The sequence below is a fragment of the Phoenix dactylifera genome, chromosome 10 (genome assembly GCF_051530095.1).
Source record: "Phoenix dactylifera cultivar Ajwa chromosome 10, Ajwa_hap1_PhDact_Kaust_v1.1, whole genome shotgun sequence".
NCBI classification, from domain to species: domain Eukaryota; kingdom Viridiplantae; phylum Streptophyta; class Magnoliopsida; order Arecales; family Arecaceae; genus Phoenix; species Phoenix dactylifera.
In genome coordinates, this window is record NC_143199.1 from 29,764,790 (window position 1) to 29,792,154 (window position 27,365).

A 27,365-nucleotide genomic window follows, 5' to 3' on the forward strand; every position below is an offset into this window, starting at 1 on the left:
GTCTAAAATCTTTTGGATCATACTAATAGGAATAGTAAACTAATTGTTGGGTCAATTATGAGAGAGAGAAAGAGTGAGAGGCCTGATTATGTCCATTCATCTTCGGATTTCAACCAGCCTAGGATAACCTAACCCAATCGAGTGTCCAATATGGTTCTCCTAACATCGACCAATACGATGCATTGGTTAGAAATCCAAGAATGAGTCAAGTCCGAATACAGCTCGATAGGATTTAGAACTGAATTAGACTATCCACTTCACTAATAAATCATGACATCAATTTAACTAAACTATCGATTGGTTTTGTAGTAATGACATGCATATTGGATATTCTATTAACATTTTTTCAGCCAATAATTATATATTTATTATTTTTTAATTTCAAAAAATAAATTCTCTTTACTTTTTTTTGCATTATTTTTTTCAGAATTTATTAATGCTCCACCAAGCCATATTACTTTTATCCATATCATACTCGTGAATTAGACCCATAAACAAATCTCTCTTGATATATTTTGCATGAAAATAATTGATTTACATACAAATGGCAGCCTTACCGACTTCACATATAAAAGTTGCAACTTAAGAACTAAAATATAGTTCTATATTAATATTGCAATGCAAATATAATTTTTGTAATATATTAATATTAAGATGGTAGACCATCTGTGGTCTTTATATGGATCTTGTTTTAGGCAGAGACTTTTACGTAATTAAGGTTTCACCAATGGAATTTTAAAAGAATTGTGTGTCCAACTCAAGGATCCAAGACAATAATTGCAAGTTTTTTCCAGTCCCTATGCAAGAGATCTTATGAGTTTGGGACCATTAAAAGATTAAAATTTTATCAGAAAAGTGCCTAAAATAATTCTTTCAACTTAACGCCAAGATCCTTGCAGAGACTGTAAATTTGCTGCAGTAAATAATTATAACGGTGACTACCTGGAAGAAAATTATACGTTTAACGTGGAATGTATAAGAAAATTTTCCGTTCGGCTTAAGAGAGGGAGAGAGTTCACATAATTGGGTTTGTTTAAGTAATTAAAGTCAAGATTAGGGACTTCTAAGTAATTTTGCCGTCGACTAGCCGATATAAAGCCGGGTAGTTCTATATACACCCCCCTATTGCTCAGGACACCCCCCCCCCCCCAAAAACCAAAAAGAAAATACCCAAACTAACCTTTAGTGTAATTACCATATTGCCCTTGAAATTTTCTCATACACCCCCCCTTCCTCCTCCTCCGTTTCGTTTTGAAAAGAAAAAAAAAAAAACACCCCTCAAACCCCCCTTAAACCCCTCGATCCATTTACATCGTTTAGGCGATCTTTGAAGGAGATTTAAGCCCCATTCGAAGCATGGACAAGCAACTAGTGATTTGGGACGAAGAATCGGCCGCAAAGGTACGTGTTCCACCTTGTTTCGAAATTTTTTTTTTTTCACGGTTCGTGCTCCGTTCGGCACTGGATCGCCGAACAAAAGGCTTCTGTTCGGCTGAACAGTGCCGAACAGAAGCCTTCTGTTCGGCAACCCTCAACCGAACAGATCTGTTCGGCTGCACAGTGCCGAACAGAAGGCTTCTGTCCGGCACTGTTCAGCCGAACAGAAGCCTTTTGTTCGGCGATCCAGTGCCGAACGGAGCACGAACCGTGAAAAAAAAAAATTTCGGGAGAAGCCGGCGAGGTGGTTCCGGGAGAAGCCGGCGAGGTGGTCGGAGATCGGGAGAATGCCGGCGACGAGAGGGAGAAGGGGGAACGGGGGGGTTTTGGGCATTGGCGAGGTGTTTTGGAGGGGAAGAGCGGGGTGGGGGGGGGGTTTGGGGGGTGTAGAGAGCAATTTAGGTGAGGGGGTGGGGAGGGTGGGGGGTAATTTAGGAATTTTTAATTTTTTAGGGGTGTCCTTAGCAAATGGGGGGGTGTAGAGAGTATTTAATTTTTTTTTAATTTTTGGGGGGTGTCCTGAGCAATAGGGGGGGTGTATATAGAACCACCCTATAAAGCCCCCGAAGAAGTTCGTTTTTACATTTTTATTTTTAACCAGGGGATTCGCGGTGGAGGTCTTTGTGAGAGACTGAGGAGCGAAAACCCGTCCAGCCTTTTCTCCCCTCACCACGATCCCGCGATCCCTCCGCCATTAGCAACGTCAGCTGGAGCTTGAATCCCAGGTCATTTGCGCCGAATCCACGATCATCGATCTCCTCCGCTTCTCCTCATGGTAATGCCCCGATCTCATCCTCACATCGCCCTGGTTTTTCCCCAATTTCTCCAGGATTTCCAGGTCTTTTTCTTGAGCGCTTGGGACCTAGGGTTCTAGATCTTGTGTCCCTAGATTTCTAGTGGCATTCTCTTTGATTTCTGTAGGTTTTTACTGTGCGAAATAATAGTTTGTCAATTTCACTCTTCTTGCATCTGGTTTCTTGATATGCCTTACCATACCGAAATTAGGTAAACTGATCTCTTGATTCGACCGGTTGATTTGGTTTCTTGATGACTTGACTAGATTTTATTCTACGGGTAATTTGGATTTGTCGATGGTTTGCCTAGAATTATCTCCTGAACATCCGGTCGAACAGCTTTATCTCAAATTTAGTTACCGCTTTCTTCGCCGCCCATTTCTTAAGGGAGGATGGGAGAAATAATATTCAAGAAATCTAGCTATCTTGATTGAAGCTTCTGATACTTCATTGGGTTTTTACTATGATTGAAGTTTGCTATATAGGATTTTTCTTGTTAAATCTGTGTTAATCCACATCTTTGTATTATGCAAAAGCCAGCAACTTAGTTAAACCATAAATCCATCAAGAAATCTCGATAATCATGAATAAACCTAAGAAAGCGACTTTGGGTGGTTAAAGGTTTTCAAACAATAAGGAGATTCAATTATTTGTTGAAGCTCAATGTGCATGCTGAAGATTCTGGATAGGGAGCACCATTTCAGAGATTTGTAGGAGTTAATTAGGTCACTTGGATTGGTGGATAAAGGAATATGATTGGATGTTTATGGAAGAGGTAATCATGGAACTGCTATATAGTGAAAGATCTTGCATGGCAGAGCTGTTATCAATGATTCTTGGAATTAGGTTGTATATGGTCAGAGTTGCCACCAGTTATGATTTTTGAGGAGCTGCCGCAATTGGAGTTTTAGTTTAGTTTTAGCTTTGGCGCTGAGAAGATGCTTATCTACTTCCAAAACTTTTTCGTGTTGTTCTCCACCTTGAGATAGCTAGTGATCGTTGGTCTCTTGAGGCTTACGAGAGAAGAGCTAGAGACAAACCAATGAAGTGAAAGGAAGATAATCATTTTAGGTTACTTAACTATGAGATATGTAGCCTAGATGCTCTACATGATGAGGAGGGTATGTTAAATTTAAATCAAGTGCTGGAGAAAAAGAAGTGGAGGTTGAACCTGGAAAAGCATAAGCCTTGGAGAGGTTTAAATACACTCTGCATTATTGGGGGTTTGGATTGGGAAAGAGACAAATGGGAACATAGGTTCATAAGCCAGCCCAAATAGCTGGGCATGTTTGTGATGAGATAAATCTGGCTTAAAATAATGTTCTATGATCTAGTATAGCTGCCAAGATTAGATGAATACATGTATGAATTTACTTCTTTATTGCTTATATTAACTTTAAATGGCTCTTACTTAAGGTTTAAACTGCTTACAAATTGGATGCAGGGTGATTCTAATGTTGAGATTCAAGATAATCAAAAACAAGGATTTGACCTGGGAGTTTTTGTTGGGGATCTGGCTTTTGATGAGGATGCCAGCAGGTTCTATCTTACTGACTCAATATTTTATGCTTGTTGCGGTAAACATGACAGTTATGTTATTGGTTTATATGAATTAGAACATATGATTCTTAAGTCATTTGATAAAGGATAAAAAATTCTTCGGCTTTCACTATCCACTGGGACCAATAACATGGAAGTTTATGCGGGATATTATCATGAAATTGATCGAATGTTTCAGTAATCCATATTGAAATTTGTGTGATGTGATATATTTCTGTTTCAACAATTGATCATGCTTTCCATTATGTTTTTGTTCTTTCTGTTTGTCAACTTCATGGAGTTATCTGTGTGTGTTTCTTCTTTTTGTCCAATAGTCCACTGTAGCTGAATTTTGGTTAAAGCAAGTGCCTGCACATTCTGAACTCTTGTTTCTGTAGACATCTAATCTGAACAGGTTGATGTATTGCACATTTGTCTCTCAGTCTCTCACTTGATTTGAAGTATATATGCAGGAGCAGCAGGACTATTTCTTCATTATGATAGATGAATTTGTTCACTCATATATTGCATTTTAATGAAGATGCTGTCTGTTTCCCTGAGAACAATATATTTTTAGTAAATAAGTGAACAAATCATGTGGAATGTCCCCCGTGTTGGCCATACCTGTAAATTGGAATATCAATCCAAAAATCATTTTTGTTGTAGCAATGATTTCAGTGCTAGTTCCTTAAAATTCGAATGCCTCTATATGTTGCTCCATAAAAAATGAAGAATTTGATCAATAACCTGTACTGATGTTAAATTGACACGCTTCACTGTAATGTACCCACAAATATTATCCCTCTCTATCAGGTTGGCCTTTTGGATAGGATCCATTAAAGTTCAACTTGATGTCAAGCGTATGATTCGTTGCTGAATTCCTGACTAGTGCAACTTAAGAAACTAAATTGACAAGGGGCAAGGCCCAACAAATTTTGAACTTCGGTTTTGTGATGTTCATGTCAATTGCAAATTGGGATGATTATGATTAAATTTTCATCTTTTCTTTAAAAGAGATGGTATTTAGCTTATTGGTTATAGCTATGCAAATAAGAAAATTGCATAGCCTTCTTTATTCATCATTAGTATAAATTTAAACTTTTTTCACCTGTTTTTCTGTTCATTTCTGCTGCATTGCTGTTGTAATGGCCTAAAGATGCTTATGCCTCTGCACATTTGCTTGTATAGTGATGAGATATCATTGGAGGGACTACAACAAGAACTCGAAGAATGTAAGAATGATGATGTGAGTAACTCCAATCCCATCGTTGTACTAAAGCTGGAAAAGTCTTAATAGTTTGTTAGCAGGTCAACATGCATTTGCATAATTGTTGTAGTGCATTAATTCAAAATCCACAAGAATTGACAGGGGCACCTGTCACAAGTAAATTCAACTCCTAATTGATTGATGTGCGGTAACCTTATATGATCTTGATCATGAATCATCCATTAAGTAATTATTTTTCTAACTTTTTAAATTTTTGTTTAATAATTGTTGCACAAAGTTACCGATTGGGCTGCTAGGCTGTTTGAATTCAGTCTGCTGTTAGACCATGAGGCATTTAGTAACCGGTAGATTTGGTTATTTGATCCTGGATGGTTAACATCAGAGGGTACTATGCGAGATCTAGTGGATTATTCTTTCACTTGTTCCTTTTTAATAGCAGAATTTTACTTCTTTTTTTTGGTAATAAAAAATTAAGTTTGGTTATTTTATTTTGTTTTTTAATATTTTCATGATGGAAGCTTATTATATTCCAAGTTCTAATCTTGGGTTAGAAGAGTACCTTATAAAGAAGAACATATATGAATGGCATCAGATTTTCTCATAATAACTGTTACATGAGAGCCAGAACTCTATTAAAGCTTTCATTCCCTTTACCTGTTGCATGGACATCTACATCAGCTAAACTTTTAAAAATATGTAGAGTGTGACTTATAATATTGTTCTTGCATAAAACAAATTTAGTGTTAGTGGTTAGAATTTAGTGATCATAAATTTTCTGTTTGTGGGTCAGGGGCAACCAGGGCCATGTCACCCCTTTCCATTTCTTTTGGTCAGTATTGTGTAACTTTAATGGTCTTTATATATTGTGCTTCACTTCTGATTTAGTGGTATATCGATTTTGTATATCAATATTGACTAAAAGAGAAAATGACCGTCAGACAGTTTGGGAAGGTCAGTGTTGTTATAGACAGGTAACTAGTTTTAGTATAGAAAAATACTGGTATGTGTAAATAAAAGGTTGTATAAAATATTGTCAATTTACCATCAGTCCAATAAAAAGAAATTTGGCATATTGTTTCTTTACTTTGTTGCTTGATCCAGAATTTAATAACAGAGGTGATTGCTATCATAGAATGGTGATAATCCAATGAAATATATTTTTAAGAGTTGCTAAGGTGGTTTGTTCACTGCAAGGATGCTGTGGTTACCTTATATAAATATTTATTTAAAGCAGATTATGCACAATGGAATATATGACAACTCTAATTTGTGTGGTACAATTTCTTAATTTTGATGTTTTTAATTGCCAAAATTACCTGGATTTTGAAATTTCTAGTGCGAGTGCAGCTGATTCTTAAATACAAAAAGAATTTTTACTGTAACAAATTGCACTGAAGTTTCTGATGGTTGCTTAACAATCAACCATAGGTGTATATTATCAGCCTGTAGTTTGTACATTTGAAAAGTACCAGGAAGTACTTGAATTTTTGCAGTATCTGTCTGCCTATTTATCTGTTTTTGTGTATATAAGTAATTCATTCAGTTTTCATATGTGCCTTTTTGTTTGCATGTTTATTTGTATCTATATGTCTCTTTAAGTCTTAACTCTATCAAGACAATTTGTTGAGCAGGTTTATCTTTAATGAATTATTTTAGCCATTCATTCTTTTCTGTTCCATAGGAAGTGGCAAATATACTAGCTAAAGGCACAAAACTACGAGAATACACGAAGGGTGTTGAAAACAATGTACGCCTAGTTGAATTGGACTCAATACAGGTCAGGAAATTTTCTTCAGGAGGTTTTATTGGTATAATGGGCATGCAGTGTATTTGTATAATGAATATATGCATATGTATGCAAGCATGTCATCCAAAGAAGCAGGGAATTCATGTGAAGGAGAAGATTGACATGAATGAAATTGGACTTAGTGGAGTGGCATAATTTATGAGACATGGACTGGGCATTAGTGAGTAGTGTTAGGAATTATCTCACTTTTATGTATAACAAATGAATAGACAAAGTACTGTTTTTTGTCAAGGAAAGAAGAAGTGCCGTTCATGTATGGCATACTGATCTTCCTGTTCATGTAATTGCTGCCCGATTTTAATAATATTTGTTCGCTACAAATATTTTCTTTTCTCTTACGACATATCTTATTATTGCTGCAAAGACATTTCCATTCTTTTTTGACATCTTATTTTTTTTTGACAAAAATCTTCACCCAAAATCAGGCACTGCACTTTTACAACACTTATAATGCCGACAATGATTTAGAAGTAAGATTCGATTCACTGTATACATTCTAAACTAGGAGGCATTTTTGTAGGTAACAGGTAAAATTGAATATTGTGTGATTAAACAAACACCACTTTGTTGTAAGCTTTGATCAGTTCAGAGGAGCTAAAATTGGTTACAGAATGCAGCAAAGTTTATGACCCATTATGGAGCCGTAGGTCAATGTTGACAAATAAATAGGGCATCCTATGTTGTTGTGTTAAAAATGCTATGGAGACAGCAAGATAGGAGCCATAAATTATATTTAAATTATACAAAATTCAATTGTTTCATTCAGAGATGTAGCTGAATCATATACTAGAAAATAGTGTCTTGTATATGATCAACAAGGATGAGATCACAGGAGGCCAAGATTTTGGTTGGGGGGACAGCTAAGAGGAAGGGCGATAATATGTTTTTGCAAAGTTCTGCTTTTATTGATGTTAAGAGGAATATACATCAGGATTTGAGAGATGACCAGATCAATCCTTATAATAATTTCATAATATGTTGAGAAGTTCTATTTGTTGGTTTTCCATCCTATGTGGGGAACAAAGCTGACAAACTCCTTTCTAGATTACTGTAAGGGAAGCAGTAACTGGTCAACACATTGGTCTTCTGCCATCATTTTCTCTATCCTTGCTGCATTTCTGATCATGCAAAACTGTATGCTATTTTACTTCTATTAATTAAGAAATTTTGTCTTCTCTAATTATGCAGGATTACATCAAAGAGAGTGATAATTTAGTTTTACTACATGATCAAATTCATGATTGCGACAACATTTTATCACAAATGGAAACTCTTCTCGGTGGTTTTCAGGTATTGGCATTGCCCTCTTTCTCTGGAATTGTAAAAAACAGTCCATATAGGTTAAAATGATCAGTATTAAAGCACAAATTTTCTCATGTTCATGTGCATGCATTGCTGTTTTCTCGTGTGTTCAGTTTTTTATGATTTATTTACTTGATGTTATGTGCCTGTAATTTATGTTGTTTTGTCTGGAAAGAAGCGAGCAGTCTAGAAGTTGTTTAAAAGTTGACCATGGTCCTATTATATTGTCATTATGTTATAGCATTATTCATCAATAATTATCAACATTATTTATGTTCTGGTTTTATATGGAGATTATGCTACTAATAAATGCAAAACCATAGAAATTAGGGCTTTTTGTTGACCTTGATTTACTATATTGTATTCTTTTCTTTTCTTTTTTCTTTTTTTCCTTTATAAGCTAAAACTTTTACCATTTTGTACTGGTCCCCACATAATGGAGTGATACTAATGTCTATATAATGATTCTTCTTTCTGAGCCTCATCATCATGCAGAGATTCGTGTTATAATTTCGATGGCTTTGTAGTAAAGCTTTTGGTTCTACCCAAAAGAATATCCAAAATCTAAATATATTTCCTTCATCTTGGGGAGTACTCTTTGTGTCATTTCTTTTTAATGGTGAAAAGGTATCCTCCATGTTCTGCAATACTATGATATATGCTGTATAGAGTTGGGTTGCATTAGGTCTTTCATCTATCATAAAAAATCTTATAAGTTGCCTTCTCAGTCAATATTGATAAGATTATTAATATATTTACCATTAAAAGATAACAATATATTACTTTCTTTTGCTAGGATTTATGATCGTCAGACAATATGATCAATTTTTAACAAAGAATGATGATTTTTGTTGGCATCTTCACCATTTTAAAGTGCTCTCACCATAGGAATTATTGATTTTGTTGCCAGCCCTTGAAAAGTAATCAATAATACAGACTTCTGTTAGTCTAGGAGGAAAATTTCCATATGGTTCTAGAGATGCCAATGAACATTGACCTCAACATGTCAATAGCTTATAATCTTAAACAGAAGTGAATGTGGATGTGGAAGTGGTTCTCTTGACAATGCATTTGGAAGTTTTAGATACTGTTCTACAATAATAATCCGTCTCTGTTTTAACTGCATGTATAGCAAAAGTGATACAAGTATTGAACTTGACAAACAATAGATTTTTCAACTTTGTTGAACTTCTCTTTCCTAATTAAAATCTGAAAGGTCATAAGCAATAAGAAAGGGGTGCTATAACAATTTCAGCTATTTATCTGCAAGTATTCTGTGCCATTTTCGTTGTTTCAGTTGCTTTGCTCATTAGTTGCCATCAAATTTATGTCCAGCTTTGGCAGCTATTAATGGAAAGCATGTTGTTTGGAGTGTTAAACTAGGAGTCTAGGATTGAGTTTTGGGAGACGAAAGAGAACGTACTGGTCATCTTGGATCTACATGGAGTCCAACAAGTGAGATCTGATATGATCTAAAATGTCCATAAGGGCTGTGGGATGGTATGAATTCTTTTATGTGGTTGAAGGACATTATTGGCGGATGGATTGGAACAAAAGGAAGAGAGTGGAACTAAAGATATGTGAGTGGCATTTGAGCAAGAAAATAATATCTTGATAATGAAATAGAAAGGTAATATATTCTGAAACTGCCTGTGTATTATGATTAATGTGAAGGATTTAATAGCTATTGTCTAGAGAAAACTTTGTGAAGTGATAACCCATCAAGACCAAGTGAAATACTTTATATAGTGGGTTTGCAGGGTGTAGCATTACAAACAATTTTTTTTCAGTTGTGTTATTGACTGACTTGTGGTTATGGTCTCTTGGATAGCCTATAGTTTTAATTATGGTTTTGAATGGGTATTAGCTTTTTCCGTTTGTATTTCAAATTTATTTTATGGTGATTTTTAGGAGTTTAGAATGTTCAAATTAGATGCTTGTTTTATTGATCATTCATTGTATGATATTTTATGTAAGTTGCCCTTAGATGTAAGTTCTGTGCATTTATTTCTAAAATTTATTTGGTGCTTGCTTGCATTTTCTTATTGCTTTCACTAGCCGATAATCACCACCTTTGACCATCTGCTGGTTGTGTCATTGCAAAGTATGATATGCGTGCTTTTTAACAGGTTATCTGGTGAAACTCCTGAAAGTTTCAAACTTTTGGTTAATAGTTACGATGCTTTGCAACTTTTAGATGACACAAGAAGAATAACATTTTGGGTTGGTCATTCACCATTAATAAGACATAGCTGATTTTCTGTATGTCAGACTTTATAAGGACAATAGATAAACAGGTGATTGAGCTGCCCACTTATAATTGTCGTAGAAAATGTTGAATTAATTTTTTTACTATCAGATGACTGGTTATGAGTGTTTAAGGTGACATATTATTTGAATTGTCAGAAGGAGCATATTAGTGGATTGACATTTTAATTATGCATGCTCTTCAGTTGTGCAATTCTCACTCAAGCAGAGCTATATTTGGTTGTTGATGTGCTCGTACCTCACTCTTTAAATTCATACTCTTTCGGAAACATGCTTATTTCTTGCTTAATGCTTGAAGTTCAAGTTATAAAGTGTGGAGGCGGTTGTTGATTGTCTTGTAATTCATAAACTCCTTTTTGTCACACTATTGGTTGGATGATAACAATTTATAAACATCTTTGTGGTAGGCAGAGATTGGTTCTATAAGCTCAGAGATAAAGAGTCTTCAGGAGAAATCCATGGACATGGGTCTAAAGCTAAAAAATCGTAAGGTATGGAGTATCTCATCTAAACTATTTTGTGTAATACTAATAGTCGCAAATGTGATAATCTCAGCTTCTGGAGTTGTTTCAAAGGGTCTTAGGTTAATATAGTGACATTCTGTCATGGGTGAACTGTGGGTAATCGTAAATGTAATCCAGTGCATAATTCTGAGTGCAAATGTCTTGTTCATATTTGTCTTATGTATGCCATTACCATAATTATCCTGAAGTTAATGGAGCAGTGGACTGGCTAGCTGTTAATGGCTCCTCTACAGGTACTTCCACAGCTTGGCCATTCCACTACCAGAAAGAGATAAAAGTGAAGATTATCGGGTAAGTGGAAATAAAGTGAAAAAAAACCTGTTCTATTTGAACAGAACCTAAGACTTGGACCACTTTCTAGCAATAAGTGTATTTTGCTTCCTGCACATTGTTTGGCTGAACTGTCACTGTTTGTTGGTTAACAAGTTACCCAATTAGTTCTTTCTTTTATTGTTTTAGTAATTTATTTTTAATAAAATTTGGTGGGGAAGGCTCAGTCTTTACCTACATTCTTCTCAACAAATTAAAAAAAAACAAGTTACCTATTAGCTGATCTAGGTCTTAGCTCAAACTAGTTTTACACCAAGTATTCCAACATACAAAACTAGAAAGTAGAAATTAATAGTTAAATTCCCTGCAGACGTGCTCACCCTACCTCTGATTCTAAAGTAGATTTTGCAGATGCCTTTGCTGGAGCCAGATCTTAATTAACTTAATTTTGTCCTAATCATTTAGAAAAGTGATATGTGGACCTTTAAAGCAGGTGTTATCATGGATTACTGAACTGCTGTGGTGTTTACTGTCAGATGTCAACTTGATTACGAGAATAATCTGTTATATTTTAGCGGAAAGACCACTTTGGCCAAGGCATGTTTTCTAGATTGCCGGTAACTTTTTCAGTATGTTCAAGGCCCAACTGATAGTAAATTCCAAATTGTGTGAACATGTAGGGGTTTAACTGTGAATTATTATGTCATTAAAAAATATTTTATCTTAATGAAAGCAGAAAATGCTTTTGCAGAACATAGATGACTAAAACCTTCAAATTTTCCGAAGTGATTATCCTTTTACCTTGAGAAGCTTATTTTATTACTGTTTGCGTATTGTTATTGCTCTCTCGCCCTCTCTCCTATGATTATGTTCTTAATTGAATTTATTTTACAGGCAGCAGAGTCTAAACTGTCAAGATTTGTGGAAGACATTATCGTGCCCCCAAGGATGGTTGACATAATTGTTGATGGAGAGGTTGTTATTTTGTCTCCATATTTGCTATATAATTTTTGATATTTGCGACATTGATAGAATCTGTCACATGCTTATCCAAACATGTATTTCTTATGTACAATGATCTCCACCTGCTTTATGATTTTTATATTTGCTGCATATGTCAATGATTACTTGAAGAAATTTTTTTTACAGCTGTAGTTTGGTTGTGAAAATTGCAAGATAAAGGATTGAGGGATGCCATAAATCATGATTTATATAACAAAAAAAATTAATTGTAATTTTACCAGAGAAGAGGATCTGTTGAACCTGTTTCAAAAAGTAAATGTTCTGTAATACATATCTAGGAAATCACATTCAATGTTTAAATGTACCTATCCAAACTTGTAGTACTGTATGTACTCAATGTGAATTTCTGATATTATAAATGCTCTATCCCTGAGCAGTTCTTACTTTCACTATGTCCTCTGTATGCTAATATGCCTGAGTTGCTCGCACATAATTCCTAATAAAATAAACATCATTACATTGTTGAAGTATTTAAGATCTTTATATAAACATGTTATTCATTTCTTTCCTGGTTGGATTTTTCAAGTATCGTGATGTCAATCTGGTTACAATTGTCTGGAAAATTCTCTAAAAAATGGTATATTTACTGCATAATCATTGTTTCATTGAAATGCACTCTTAGGTTGGAACATAGAATGTCTGAGGTGATACTGTTATTGTATTCTAGCAACCAAAGAATCTTGTGTGTCAGTTGGTGATATCAATTTATTGCAGGCATTATACTTGATGTTTTATGCAGGTGAATGATGAATATTTGAGAACCCTTGAGATACTGAGCAAAAAGTTGAAATTTGTTGAAGTTGATTCTATGGTCAAAGCATCGAAAGCTCTAAAAGATGTTCAGCCTGAACTGGAAAGACTGAGACAGAAGGCAGTCTCAAAGGTTGTAAAGCAGATAATTAAAGTGATGCTTATTTATTTACATGATAATTTACTTTCTATGGAAGAATGAGACCTGATTGCAATTATTTACCAACATAGCATAGTCAACTAGCTTTGTGAAACTTGAAAATATTGTTTATTTTTTAATAATGTTTCTAGATTTCATATATTTTTAGATGCACTGTTTTAAAAGCGACAATGACCATTCAATTTAATATCTTCAGTAATGACACTCTCAGTTCGCATGTACATATATTTCTCAACTTTAAACATGAACATCATGAAAATTGGAGTGTTAGGGATAATGGTGAGCATTCAGAAAGCTGTCTTGAACAACATGCCCAGATCTATTTTATTATGGCAGTTAAGTCTGTTGCTGAATATTTGATATGTGCCGCAGCCAATTTTAATGGTTCTGTCTCATTGATCTGCAAGAGGTATCTGTTATGCTTCAGAGAGATCTTGTTTATTATGCTTGCTAAAAAAGGGGCAGCTTAATTACTCTCAATGATTCTTCCACTGCCTAAGTGCAGTCCACTAAATTTGCTTGAAGAATAGATGCCTCAAAGTAGATCATTCTTATAACAGTGCAGTGATTGAACTTGTAGTTTGCCATCAAATGGAGAGGAACTATGAGAAACGAATGGTGCAAAATTAAAGTGTAGTATGATATTAACAGGAAATTCAAGTGCTCAGAAGTTTGCTGCTAAAGAGAACTGAATAAATTCATGTAGAGGATTATTTGCTGCTTCAGGACTCCTGAAAAAGAATATGCTTGTAGCATGAAGTAAAAGCATAAGCTAGCATAGCAATAACTAATGAATCTGGGAGATTTGATGGAACTCTTTACATGAGTTCATGGTGGAAGTTAAGACTGCCCTCACCGAACTTTCACGTGCTGTGTTGCCTTGAATGCTTGGTGATGGTTATAGAATTAATAACCTCAGGGTTTCCTCGTGATGTTTGTCTGAAGAATAAACAGAACCTCAGGCCATGATCAATGCTCAATGGCTCATATAGGTTTGAGAGCAAAGTGGTGTTGTAGAGGAGTATTATCGTTGCCTTGTCCAGCAGTGGCTACACAAAAAGGATGAGTATGAAGTTGATGTGTGCGTGTGTGTGTTTGTATACATTTTCCAAGAAAACTTAATGAAATGTTTTGAGTTACTGTTTATTTGTACTGGATGTAACTAATATTGTATTGTTAATTCATCTTCTTTTTATCTTGAAGGCATTTGAGTTCATGATTCAGAAGCTTTATGCTTTGAGAAAGCCAAAAACAAATATTCAGATACTGCAACAGAGTGTTCTTTTAAAATATAAGTAAGTTCTAGTGATAAAAACTTCATTTTCTTGATACTTATCAATTAGTATGTGTTAATGGTTAATACATCTAATTCGTTGCGTTGTCTCTGTTTTATTAGCTCACACTTTGTTGCTGCTTGTCTGACTTTCCTTCCACTCCTGCATCTGTTCCCAGTGCTTCTTGAATTATAGTTAATCATCTTGAACTTCATTTTCTTGATACTTATCAATTAATATGTGTTAATACATCTAATTCTTTGCATTGTCTCTGTTTTATTAGCTCCCACCTTGATGATACTCGTCTGACTTTTCTCCCACTCCTGCATCTCTTCCCACTTCCCAATGCATCTTCAATTATAGTTAGTCATCTTGTATTGCTAACCATAACATATAGCTTCGCACTTTCTTGTAAATAACCTAACTCATGTTAACCTGTTTCATGAAGATCCATTTTATTGCAGCATTTTTACTTTTCTCATTTATGAAGTTGATATTATACTTTGTAAAAGTAGCACCATGAAGCAATCAGCATTGTTATGGTTCTGGACAGCTCACTGTCTATGCAAATACAGCTTTCGTTGTATTTCTTGATTAAAAAATCCAATCTAGTAGCGTATTACTTTGATAACAATATTTTCTAAACTTTCAGTAACAACTTGTCATATCTTTAATATTTCTGCAAATTCCGAATTGTAGAATAGAGAAAAACCACGGTATTTCTGTCGCATATTTTGGCATTAATAATTTTAAAATTTGCAATCAAGGGAGGGCTGTTGGTTGTTGAGATAATGAAGGCAAAGTGCAAAACATGTAGGATTTTCTGATACAAACATAAATTTTCTCAGTGTGCAAATAAATGAATAAAAGTGAAATTATTTTCTGAGAGTCATATGGATTCAAGATGCTTAGTACTTAAGAGGAGAAAAGTCCAACAATCCCTTAAAGGGACAGAGATTGCACTATATGATATACAACAGGAGAGGATTCCTTTGATTCTTAAAAGGGTAGAGATTGCAGCATACAATTCAGATCCCCTAAAGGGATGAAGAACAGATTACACATGACTACACTTTTTTGCATCTATTGTTGTAGGACTTTGAGGCTTTACATGATTTTTTGTAGGAAAAACATGTTGCTATTTTTCTCTTTGTAATCCCATGTTTTTAGGGATCATTTATTTGTCTCTAGTAACTTCTCACAATTGTAATTGTAGGTATATGGTTCTTTTTCTTAAAGAGCATGGTAAGGAGATATATGCTGAGGTTCGTGCGGCATATGTTGATACAATGAACAAGGTGAGTGTTGCTTAAAGTTAAACTATGTTATGTGCATTTAGTTTAAAAAAACATCCAATATTCTTTATAGTAATGATACTCATGAATGTCATATGAAGCAAACCATAAAGCTTGATATCTTATCTCCATCATCTTGCCCTGTATGATCTCTTAATATAACAACATTATTATTTAGTGCAGAATGACTATAGGAGTATTAAGATGCACTCTTGTAGTCTCTCATTTAAAATGTCAACTTGACAAGTGTGTATTAGCTGGTGCCATCTTATTTAAAATCTGTTTGTGGAATCCTTTCTTCTTTGACTTTCATTTTAGCGAAAAAATTTCTTCTAGATTTTAAGCTTACCAGACGCTTATCCTCAGGGATTTACTATGTTTGTCTCTGGAATAATACCTCTTCTTGTTTTTTTTTAATTATGTTTTTTTCATTTTAACTTTTTTGTCATTTATTTCCCAGGTGTTGAGTGCACAATTCCGTGCATATATACAAGCATTGGAAAAACTGCAACTGGATATAGCGACATCGACTGATTTAATTGGAGTTGAGACTAGAAGCACTGGCCATTTTCTAAGAGGAAGAGAACCTATAAAGAATCGTTCTGCTGTTTTTGCTTTAGGTGAAAGAATAAATATTTTAAAGGTAGGTCACTATGTAATAATGAGGTTTGCTTATACTATGATCCATCATGTGCAAGATCATGAACATACTTTTCTTTCATGGGATCCAGTTTGCTTGATAGTTGAGATTCTTTAGTTTGCCTGAAAATTTTATTAGAGAAGCTTCTACTTGATGCTTCTGCTGAAATATTACCATATCTTTGAGATGTATTACTATATGTTACAATATTTTAGACATTTTTTTCAACTAGTATACATGGAAGAAAGACATCAAGCAGAAGTTAGTCATTGAGATCAGGTCTAGCATGGAACTGGAGGGAAATTGAAAGCTTTAAAATTGCCAAAAATGGAACATCTGAAGAAAAGTATAAGTAACTGTTGTTTTTGACACATGATGAGTAATAAGTTAAATTGCATGCCCAGACAGCCTATTTTGGCCACATGTTTTATGTATTTTCTATTATTTAATATAGTTTTTTTTCCCTGATTAGAGGTTTAGGCATCGAGCAAGTCGATAGATGCCCCAGAATATTTGTATTCGAGTCCCAGAAGCCTTGAGAATTGTTTAATAGATGAATACTTAGAATTTGATTATGTTCCGTACTTTTAACAATTATTTCCTTTTTATGTTAGGAAAAGACTCTTTCAAGGACTCTGGGAGATTTTTATTTGTTTAATATCTTTTTAAGTAAATTTGGCATCTTTTCTTTCCACATGTTGCTCTTTGCTCTCTTCTCATCGATGACTTAAACTTTCATAAAAGCTGCCAAAAGCCCATAACGGGCTCATTATGTCCCGGGCTCTTGATGTCTTTCCTAATTTTACTAGACATTTCCATCTTGTTATCTCCTTATCATTTCCCATCTAACAGAACTTTACATGTGTCATTGGCTTCCAGCAAAGACAAGCATCTGAATCAGCATTTTCTTTATTTGGAAATGTTTGCATGTGAAGGAAATGGCAGTTACATTTGATAAAAGTTTGTGCAAATTCTCTAAAAGAGAGTCCCTTTGGAGAAACTAGCAAAAATTGCTTTCTAACTCTTCTAAACTATTTTTGCTTTTGTTAAGAATGTTAATCTAGTTGTACTTTGAATTTTGATATTTTATAGTTTGCCCCAGTCACAATTATCATGTAAATAATTTTCAAGCAACTTCTGTTATGGTGAGGTCTGGATATATGATATATATCTTTTGTTGTTCTCAGGAAATTGATCAACCTGCATTGATTCCACATATAGCTGAAGCTAACTCTCAGAAGTATCCCTATGAAGTTCTCTTCAGGAGCTTGCACAAACTTCTGATGGATACTGCTACTTCAGAGTACGTACGTGTATATAATATCAACTGCTAATGCCTTTGATTATTTCTCTGATTTACTTATGCCATGTTTCAGGTACCTTTTTTGTGATGATTTCTTTGGAGAAGATTCTATATTTTATGAAATATTTACAGGTATAATTATCAAGTTGCAATGAGTATGTGTAAGATGTTCCCTGTTTTTTAGAGGATTCAGATTTTGAATTTTAACTAGTCTTTTTTTTTTTTTTTTGCATGCTATCCTACTAAAATTGGAGCAAAACTTGGTGTTCCTCAATCAGAACCCTCACCTGTAAACAAAGTAGCAAACAAATTGTTTGTTGTTATTACTATGCTTTTGGCATAGCAATATGTTAGCCATGGGGAGATATTTCAATCTGTTTTTACATGGTGTTGTTTGCCAGATAAGTGCACATCTAAGATTCTAAATGATCTTTTAATGGTTGGGTTGCTTAAGTGCAGCTTGGGACGGACATTATGGTGCTTTGTTTTGTGATTCATGATTCTTGTGTGGCACTGTTCTAAATCCCAAAAGGAATAGAAATGTTTGAAATGAGATAGGCATGATTGTTATTTTTGCTTATGGCTGAGAAAGAGATTAGAGATTGTATAATTTAAGCTACATTTGCAGTAGTCTTCTAATTGGATATTGTTCTACAAACGATGTTTATGAGTGAAATCAAGGTTCGCCGAACCAATACCAAGGGTTGTACGACCGATTCTGTGTGAGACCCACCTAAGGCATACTAGAACCCGGTGGAGGGGGGAGGGGGAGAAGGAGAGAGAGGGAGAGAGGAGAAAGTAAGTGGGGAAGGGGGCGAAGCCGCTGAGTTCTTTGTTCTCCTCAGGGGAGGGAGAGGAGAGAGAGAGAGAGAAAGAAGCCGCTGGGGTCATTGTTTTTGGGAGAGAGATCTTGAAAGAGAGAGAGGGGCAAAGCACACACTTGTGGTCATCGTCGGAGGTAGTGGCGACAAGGGGCAGCATCGAAACCCTAGCGGAATGCGAGAGGGAGGGAGAGAGTGATCGGGAGGTGAGGTGACTCCGGATTGGGTCGAGAGGGTTATAAAGGTAGCAAACTAACCCGAACCAAGCAGAACCAACCAAGTCGAGGCCTAGTCCGAATCAAAGCTGTCTTGACCCGGTATCCCCCTAGAACGTGTATGTATTGTCTGAACCGGGTGATTCGGGTCGAGACATCCAACCTTGAGTGAAATTATTATTTATCATACAAGAAAGTGTGATATGTTTTAACAGATTTTGTACGGAACGACAAAAATTTGAAACTTGCTTTCATTTTTACAGGACCTTTTGCGGTTATAGATGAACATTTCAATGCAGTACTCCCAAATTGTTACGATGCAATAGGCTTAATGCTTATGATCCGGATAATACACCAACACCAGGTATTGTTGTATAACTTTGTATGCTATTACAATCCTTCACTGGGAATACTCATGATGTTTGCATTAATATAGAAGGTGACTATTGTTTCTATCAAATATTTTTTTGTCTATATATTACTTCTTTTCATTTTTCCTTGTAAATTCTTGCAGCTTCTCTTTTATTTGACTGGGTAATATCCTTTTCAATGCAATAATAGAATAGTTATATTTTTAAGAATTTCTTGATCCAGTAGAAACTACTTTGTTCCATTTACAATTCAAAATTGGATTGGGTTTAGGATTTCATACATTTTGGAATTTAAGTTCAGAACCGAAGGATCAGGAATCAGAGCTTTCATGAAAATTTTGACATGGAATCTTCTAGGTAGATCATGGAAATGCGGTGATTTGTTGTTGCATTGCAAGAAAAAAATATGAAAGAAAAATTGAAAATATGGTAGAATAAGAACTAATAAACATGATGGAAGTAAGGTAAATTTTGAAAAAATATGTTAATCACAAGATTCTTATAGAAGTGAGTGGAAGCTCTAGAAAGTGGGAGTAGGAGTAGGTATAAGATTCTACAATTAGTATCACACTCTTTAGAATTATTTCTAGGTTTAGAATTATTTTTACAGACTAATATCTGTTGCAGTTTTTTCTTTTACAGATTGAGTTGCTGAATCTCACTTGAGTTGCTTCTTGTTGCTGCTCATTGGCCTGTGTTTTGATGCTAATTTGATGCATAAGCGATCCCGCATTCTCTGCCATTTTTTTACAACCTTCAACATATGCTGCCTAGGAATCAACTATATGGCAGCCTAGATATAAGATATCTATTCTACTTAAAAGAAAAGGAAAGAGGAGTAAAAAGAAACATACAGATGAACATGGCTAAGTAAATCGCTCTATAATATCCATGTCAATCTAACAATAGTAATCAAGCAGCTCCAGGGTAGGGATTTATTGGTGATTGGCGGATCCACCCTTGGATGGACTTCAATACTTAATAGATCTTTAAGAATATCTTTTGATACCTCTACAAAGTTTACACCAGAGATAGGGAAACATGCTGCTTAGGGTAACCAAGTTAGAAAAAGATGGAGGTGATTGTCCTACTCATAGTAATTACTTTGCAAGTATTGAGTTAGAAGTTCCCAACTTTGGGGGTACAAAGGAATTTGGAACTTTGTCAGAGAGACCAAACCACCTACTGAACCATCAAACCTACAAGGACATTCTCAACCTGGATAGCTCTCACTGATTTGCCAGCTATTGTCAAACAAGGAAGACTTTTTTCCTGATAGATGATACTGAGGAATGGGGATACAAGGGCCTTGTTTTGATGGCGCTTCCACAAAGTCATGTTTGAGGCTGCTTCCCTCCTGGGGGGTCCCATAATATTCAACTAGCACTCCATATGCCCCTAGCAAGCTAGCAGCGAACACTTCTATCCAAGTTTGCCTGCATAAGGAATCTGACACCTGCCAAGTTTGTCTAACCTGAGTCATCCGCAAGAATGACTGATTGCCAGGCAGTCAGAAAGAGGGGTCAAAAAGGGATCAAAAGCATCACTACAAACAATTGAAAAGGGAGCCGCCACATGAGAAAAGTCCTTGAAATCTCTTGACCTAGCACCTTCAGTCTCCCCTGAGAATCCATCTGTGTGGAGTATCCTCCAATCTGACTAACCTAGGTGGGCATAGTGTCCAAAATAACTGAAAAGAGAGGGACAATCAATGCTGTGTATTTTGGATGAAAAGCAGATCATTTGGCATGCATTTATTCAAAAATCTTGCACTTTAAAGTTTAAACAACTCGCTAGAGGAAGAAGAGGGAGGGGGGAGCAGCTTCAATAATATAGCAGCGCTGTTGTATGATCCATCTAAATATACCACCCTAATTTGTTTTTTCATATTTGGATCTTTTAGTTTCCATTGTGAACAGATTAGATCATACATAACCAACAAGCATGACTTACCAGTTTTCACTTTATGCCCTTTCACTATTCCTTTCTAAGAGCTTTGTCTGTTGTCTCTGAGTTTTTTGAATTCTCACAACTTTCATCCATGTTAGCCAGGTGCATGTACATACTTGTGAATTGGAAATAAGAATTATATAAGAGTTCCCTGACATTGGTGAGGCTAATTAGTATGTTGCAGTTTTTTATATTGTGGTAAACAAGATGTATTATATGGTTCTATATGCTGCCAAAAAAATACTTTTTGGGCCTTCAAGCAATTAGTTTGGTTTGGTAAGTATTAGATGTTAAGGACAACAAATTCAATTGCTTAGGCACATAATAAAATCTTAAAGAGTAATCGACATCTTTATAAAAGCCTACAAGGTTTGTGCGAGAAAATTGCTGTTTATCATTAGCATTGATATCATTGTATTTGGATTTTGGAATGACATGAATATTTATGCTCTTTATTTTTTGAATGAAGTTTATGTTGTCAGCAATGCACTATATTTCCAGTGATTAACATCTTTTTGTTGTGTATATCAATTTCATACCTGCTATGAAATAAAAAGGCGCTCAGAGGTCAGGGCATGGTCTGCCGTATTGCCCGGTACGGAGTGTACCGTACCGGTACGAAACACACCTTCAAGTCGGTATCCGTACCGAGGTACGTACTGGTCCGTATCGAGGCATATCAAGATACATATCAGTTCGTATCGAGACATACTGAGGTACATACCGAGATGAAAATTGAGAAAAATGGTTGGAGAGCTATTTTGTCACATAGGTATACCATACCGTACCATACCGAACCGATAAGCTATTGATACGGTACCCAGTACCGAGATTGCGGACCTTGGGTCAGAGCTTTATTCTATTATAAATATTATTTATTTTCACTCCTGACTTTCTTTAGGCATGTTTATGTTGCTTGTGCTGTAATGTTTTTGATGTTAGTGCAAATGTTTCATTTAAAGGTCCCTGCTTTGTACAATGAAATATGAAGTTACTCTTAAAACAACATGGGAGGTTTAATCTATTGTAACAAGATTTGTCTGAGCTCATAAATAAAACTTGGTCTTCATACAAAGTTTAGTAACTCTCTGAATATTATTGCAACTTTGGCTGGTATCACGATGTTGTGATCTGAAATTCTGACTTCTAATAATTCATAGGAAGGTTTGGTGAAACCTAAGTACTAGCCTTCATGGTTATTTTATATATTAAAAATTCATTTTTGACTTGCAATTTTGTACATAGCAATATGTGAATCTGCAAAGTGGTTCATTATAAAAGAAGATTGTGGTGTTTGTTTCTGTTTGTACTGTAATCATTTTATGATATTGATATCTTTTGCTTTTCATGCTATAGTATTCTGCATCTTGTGAAGTTATGAGGGTGATATTTATCAATTTATTTATTTTTTTGCAGTTGATTATGTTCAGGCGAAGGATTCCATGCTTGGATTCATACTTGGACAAGGTTTGATCATAGACGTTAGGAATATGCATTGTAACAAGTCTTATTATTGTTGTTGATTACTTTGTTCTCTGGTTTTATTTTTGGTTATATGTTTCTTTAATTACTTATTTGAGAAGTCAAAATGTATTTGGCCATGGAAATTGCTATTTTATCAATGTTTATAATGTATGTGTAAGGTCACATTATTGGAATAGAATCACTAGTTGCTTGTGGGAGATAGATCACATTGGCATAAAAGAGTTCCAGAGTATCATACAAATGAGTAAATATATGTTTCAATGTAACTACATTATGGAGTACTCTATATTTCCATTATTATTGATGGGACAACTATGAGCCTCTATTCAACAAAGAAATTGTTCGTTACCATGCTTAATTGCCATCACTTCTCATTCACACGAAAAGACCATAATTAGAAAAGATCCAATTTCTTTTGTTCTTTGAGAAATGTCATTTGTCAGGAAGGATTTTATGATATGTTTAACAAGATTTAGATATAAGGGTGCGAATAGGAGAACAAACCTATATCAATCTAGGTTTCACCATTTTGTGGATGTTAATGATATCAGAACCAGCCTTTCTCATTTATGTAAGTTAGCTATTATCTGACCACTTGATTTAGATATTCATGTGTCCTGAATAGGAGTCTTCCTTTGATATACGTACAATTAGATCTATTAATTGGGGGCAAAGTAGCCAAAGTAAACTTAAGTCAGGTCATTTCCCTTTCTTTTTATGCTTGCTCTGACTATATTTCCTTGCATGCTCATATATTTTGTGGATTCTGTTGTTCATTTCATGTTTCTCAATTGCATATGAACAGGTTAATATTTCTTTGTGGCCTCGTTTCAAGATGGTATTTGACATGCATCTCAACAGTTTGCGTAGTGCCAATGTGAAGACGTTATGGGAGGATGATGTTCATCCCCACTATGTAATGAGGCGCTATGCTGAGTTCACAGCCTCACTTGTTCACCTCAATGTTGAATATGGAGATGGTCAGGTTAGCTGGATATGTTCCACTGATTTCCTGTTGTTTCTGCAAGTGTGTGAAGAACTGAAGATTGTTTTCCCCATGAGCTTAATAATATATGTCCCTGAACATATCATACTAAGATACTTCTTATGTGAACTAAATTTTAATCTAGCACCATGCTTATGTAATATGTATATTTTATGTCATGTTGTGCGGCTTGGAGCATAAATGATTAACTTGTGTTTGCTTAAATCATTGTAGCTTGATTTGAATCTGGAACGATTGCGAATGGCAGTTGATGACTTGCTTGTTAAGTTGGCCAAACTATTCACGAAGCCAAAGTCTCAGACTGTGTTTCTCATAAACAATTATGATATGACAATTGCCATACTAAAGGTAAGCATTTATGTACTGTAGTTAATTGAACATATTGCTACTTGAATTGCTTCTTAATTTGCTGTGTGCCTTGCTGTTGCATGATACTCTTTTTTCTTTTTTTTTGTAGGAGGCTGCTACAGAAGGTGGAAAAACACAATTGCACTTTGAGGAACTGCTAAAGAGCAATATAGCTATATATGTGGTAAATATATGTGACAACTTGCTAAAACTGAAATGTATGTACAGTTTAAGTATGTGTATAGAAAAAAGGTTGCATGTACTTTGAGAAGTCATATATGTGGTTTTACTAATCCAAAACCAACATAGATTGATTGTGATAAGCTAAAGGGCATTTTTTGGTATAATGAGACATGAAGACAAATTGCTGGGGCATAGTTGCGAAAGGCATGTATGTGAGAAACCCAAAGCTATAAAACATAACTAGCTGTAAATCAGAACATGATTGAGGAAGAAGAGCTTAAAATTACAATAATTTTGACTAAAACAACAGTGGGAGGGGGTAGTGGCAGAAGAGGGCTATGTTAGTTTAGCAAAATATTGTTCACGTAAATCGTTATACAATTTTCTTGATATCTTTTATCTTCCATCTATTCTTATGTATGTTGATTTTTTAGCCTTTTACAGTGAAGTTGTAAACCATAGTTTAGACTCGTTATGAAGTCTTAGATATCCTCTCTGGATAATTAATCCATGTTGTTGTAGCCTATTGGAGATACTTTGCCCTGGATTTGGAACACTTCGATAGGGCATAATTGTCTAGCTAAGATTTCCATCTTCCAGCAAATGTTGCTGCATATCAGTATCAACTCCATTACCATTATGGGGTTCTCAATAAAATTGTTTAGAGCTTTTTTCACATTAAGTGAGCTAGATGCTGGGGCAAATTTGTGCATATGATTTTTACAGTAGTTTCCTTTGTCACCAGAAGGGATAACATTCTTTTGCAGTATACTCACCTTTCTGATTTTGCTAGTTGTTAGTGTCTGGATAGTGAACCATTCTAATTCCAGAGCTTAAGATGCAACCGATGGTTTCAATGATTTCGAAAAAGCTGTTAACAATTAAGCATCCTGGATGACTAGCAAGAACTTGGTAAATGGCTTCAGAAATCTGTGACTTTTTCTTTTTCAAAAAAAAATCAAATCAAATATTATATTTTTACAATGCTAAGAAACCTTTTTTCAATATAAGCATCAATTTTCATACTCCGGTTTAAAAATCAAGCCATCTGGATGTCATCAAAAGATTGACTCTTTCTTTTGTTTAAGAAGCTTGACCCTTCCATAATACTGCAGGAAGAATTGCTTGCGGAGCATTTTAGTGATCTCATCAAATTTGTCAAGACACGTGCTTGTAAGTTGGAATATTAAAATTTTGTTTATTATTCAGTATATGCCATTGAGGGATTTGATGACTTTCATATATTTATACCAGCTGAGGAGACGAGTAGTAACTCAGAGGGGCCCACCATTAGTGATGTTGAACCGATGGTCAAGGATTTTGCAAGCAGATGGAAGGCTGCAATAGAGCTGATGCACAAAGATGTGATCACTTCTTTCAGCAATTTTTTGTGCGGGATGGAGATCCTCAAGGCTGCATTGACACAGCTTCTGCTATACTATACTAGGCTTTCTGAATGTGTCAAGAGAATTTCTGGTGGCTCTGCTCTGAACAAGGACTTGGTTTCCATATCCTCGATATTATATGAAATCAAAAAATACTCGAGGACCTTTTAGTTCTTCAGTCCTTTTCAACCTAGTGGAAACCCAGGAATGACATCATTTCAAAATATCAAAGGAGGGAAAAAAAATCAGTGGATCATAGGGCTGTTCCCATGTTACCAGCCTTTTTTTTCAGATGCGGTTCAGTCATGGTTATTTATTTTGTGGAGTTGACAGCTGCAGTTCTGTTAGTGTCGGATAATTCGGCGGGTACAAAAGGGCTATAGTTGCTTGACTGTATGTTTATGTTCAGCTGAATGTCCAATGTATTAACAATGAATAATTGGAGGAGGATATATTATAAGTTAGATTTTATTTGTAACTGTATGTAAGTATTCCATCTCCCTGTTGCCCTAGGTGTGCTCACAAGAGGTAATATCTTGACGACTGATGCAACATGTGATTGATCCATGTTGTTCAGGAGCACTGCATTGTCGCTGTTAAGTGAAGCAGGAGTTGCAACGAGTACTGACTACTGAGGCTGCTCAAGGGCGCTGAAGTCATTTTCATCTCTCACTTGGACAAATTTTGAGCTTCTGTAGCCCAATTTTTATCAGGGGGTGACCAAAGCAAGACCATACTAATGCCGTGAAATATATTTCCTACCTTTTAGAGATCTTCAACGTTCAATATTAAGTGCTTTATCTCATGAGCAAGCTGGGCTTGCATGCCAATCTACTGTAAAATAGTTGTGGATTAATTTATGGGGTACGTGGTGATTTTGCCAACTGTTATAATAATTTGTGGATATCTGGTATCTACGTGTATTATCTGCAGACCTCCATAGTTGCAAGGTTTTCCAACTTTATGAGCATCTCTCGCCCAGAGGCAACAAACTAGAACATCACCCTCCTTGATTTCAGGTGGATCTATTTGGCAAAGCAGTGAATGGGGACAAATTTTGTGGTTTCAATTGCAAAATATTAAGAAGAATGGTGGTAGCCTGGTGGTCGTATGATGAGAAGGGAAGAAAGCAAATAATTTTTCGGGTTCTTGGTGCATTGTGATTCTACGAATTCCTCTATAGGACAATTTAACTAAGGGTAATCTATAAAAGGAAATCCATTGATAGATTAAAAAAAAATCGCTTAGACCTCTCAGACCAAGATGCATAATATAATCCCTGCAGTCATGGCTTTGCGATTTGGAAGTGCCGAAGTAATGGATGAAAACTGAATACCACACAAATTCACTATAGCCATTTATTATCTTCGAGTGCAAAATGTAATGTCCATGGTAAAACACAAAAATAAAGGACAAAAGAACGTAAATGATTCGAAGGAATGATTGTTCTAAGCAGCCAGTATAAAATGTAGTTAGCTGAGAAAAAAAATACATTTTATAAAATATCTAAAATGATTGTTCTAACTTCTAAGATTATAGTATAAAGATTAACTGCTTCAGAACCCAAACTCAAATCTCTCACACTTCAGAGAGAGAAAATGCCTCTCTAAAAGAGATCCAGAAAGGAAGCTGCCTTGGAGTGGACATGGAGAGCTAGAGTTCTTGAGGCTTCGCTCTCTTCGGGATGAGAGGAAGTCTCTATGAACTCTTCTTGTCCTCCTCTATTTAGAACGGGGTTTGAGAGTTTGGAATCGAGTGGGTTCGAAACAAAAAAATGCAGTTCTACAAAAAAAGGTCTTGGATGAGATATTGAGAACTTCTAGCAATTTGGAGCTGCTGGGATTAGTTCAAATAGGATGTGTTGCTGGAAATTGGACCCGGGGGCCGCCGCGAAGCCGGGGAAGGAGGAGCTCCGCTGCTACAGGGGGCGGACGGCGGTGCGCCGGCCGGCTGCGTCCTCCACCGTGGGGCGTGGGAGCGTCCGAAG

The 27,365-nt window shown here is 35.6% G+C and overlaps 1 protein-coding gene across 3 annotated transcripts; it reads left to right on the forward strand.

The window, feature by feature from the left end:
- The first annotated feature begins 1,853 nt into the window (after positions 1-1,853).
- Positions 1,854-25,856, forward strand: POK (Vps52 / Sac2 family). Of its 3 annotated transcripts, XM_008812726.5 has the most exons (20): positions 1,854-2,212; positions 3,676-3,770; positions 4,959-5,016; positions 6,680-6,775; positions 7,994-8,095; positions 10,783-10,866; positions 12,064-12,144; positions 12,932-13,075; positions 14,306-14,397; positions 15,593-15,674; positions 16,132-16,314; positions 17,499-17,614; positions 17,688-17,746; positions 18,914-19,014; positions 22,388-22,438; positions 23,262-23,441; positions 23,676-23,810; positions 23,920-23,994; positions 25,109-25,166; positions 25,248-25,856. In XM_008812726.5, exons 1-20 carry the CDS (start codon positions 2,210-2,212, stop codon positions 25,547-25,549), a joined length of 2,097 nt encoding a protein of 698 aa, XP_008810948.4. In that variant the 5' UTR covers positions 1,854-2,209; the 3' UTR covers positions 25,550-25,856. The 3 variants fall into 3 exon arrangements, with proteins under 3 accessions (XP_008810948.4, XP_088562022.2, XP_089782031.1); XM_088705896.2 differs by lacking the exon at positions 6,680-6,775 and having other exon boundaries at positions 2,021-2,212; XM_089925905.1 differs by lacking the exons at positions 1,854-2,212; positions 3,676-3,770; positions 4,959-5,016; positions 6,680-6,775 and having other exon boundaries at positions 7,995-8,095; positions 10,787-10,866.
- The last annotated feature ends 1,509 nt before the right edge of the window (positions 25,857-27,365 follow it).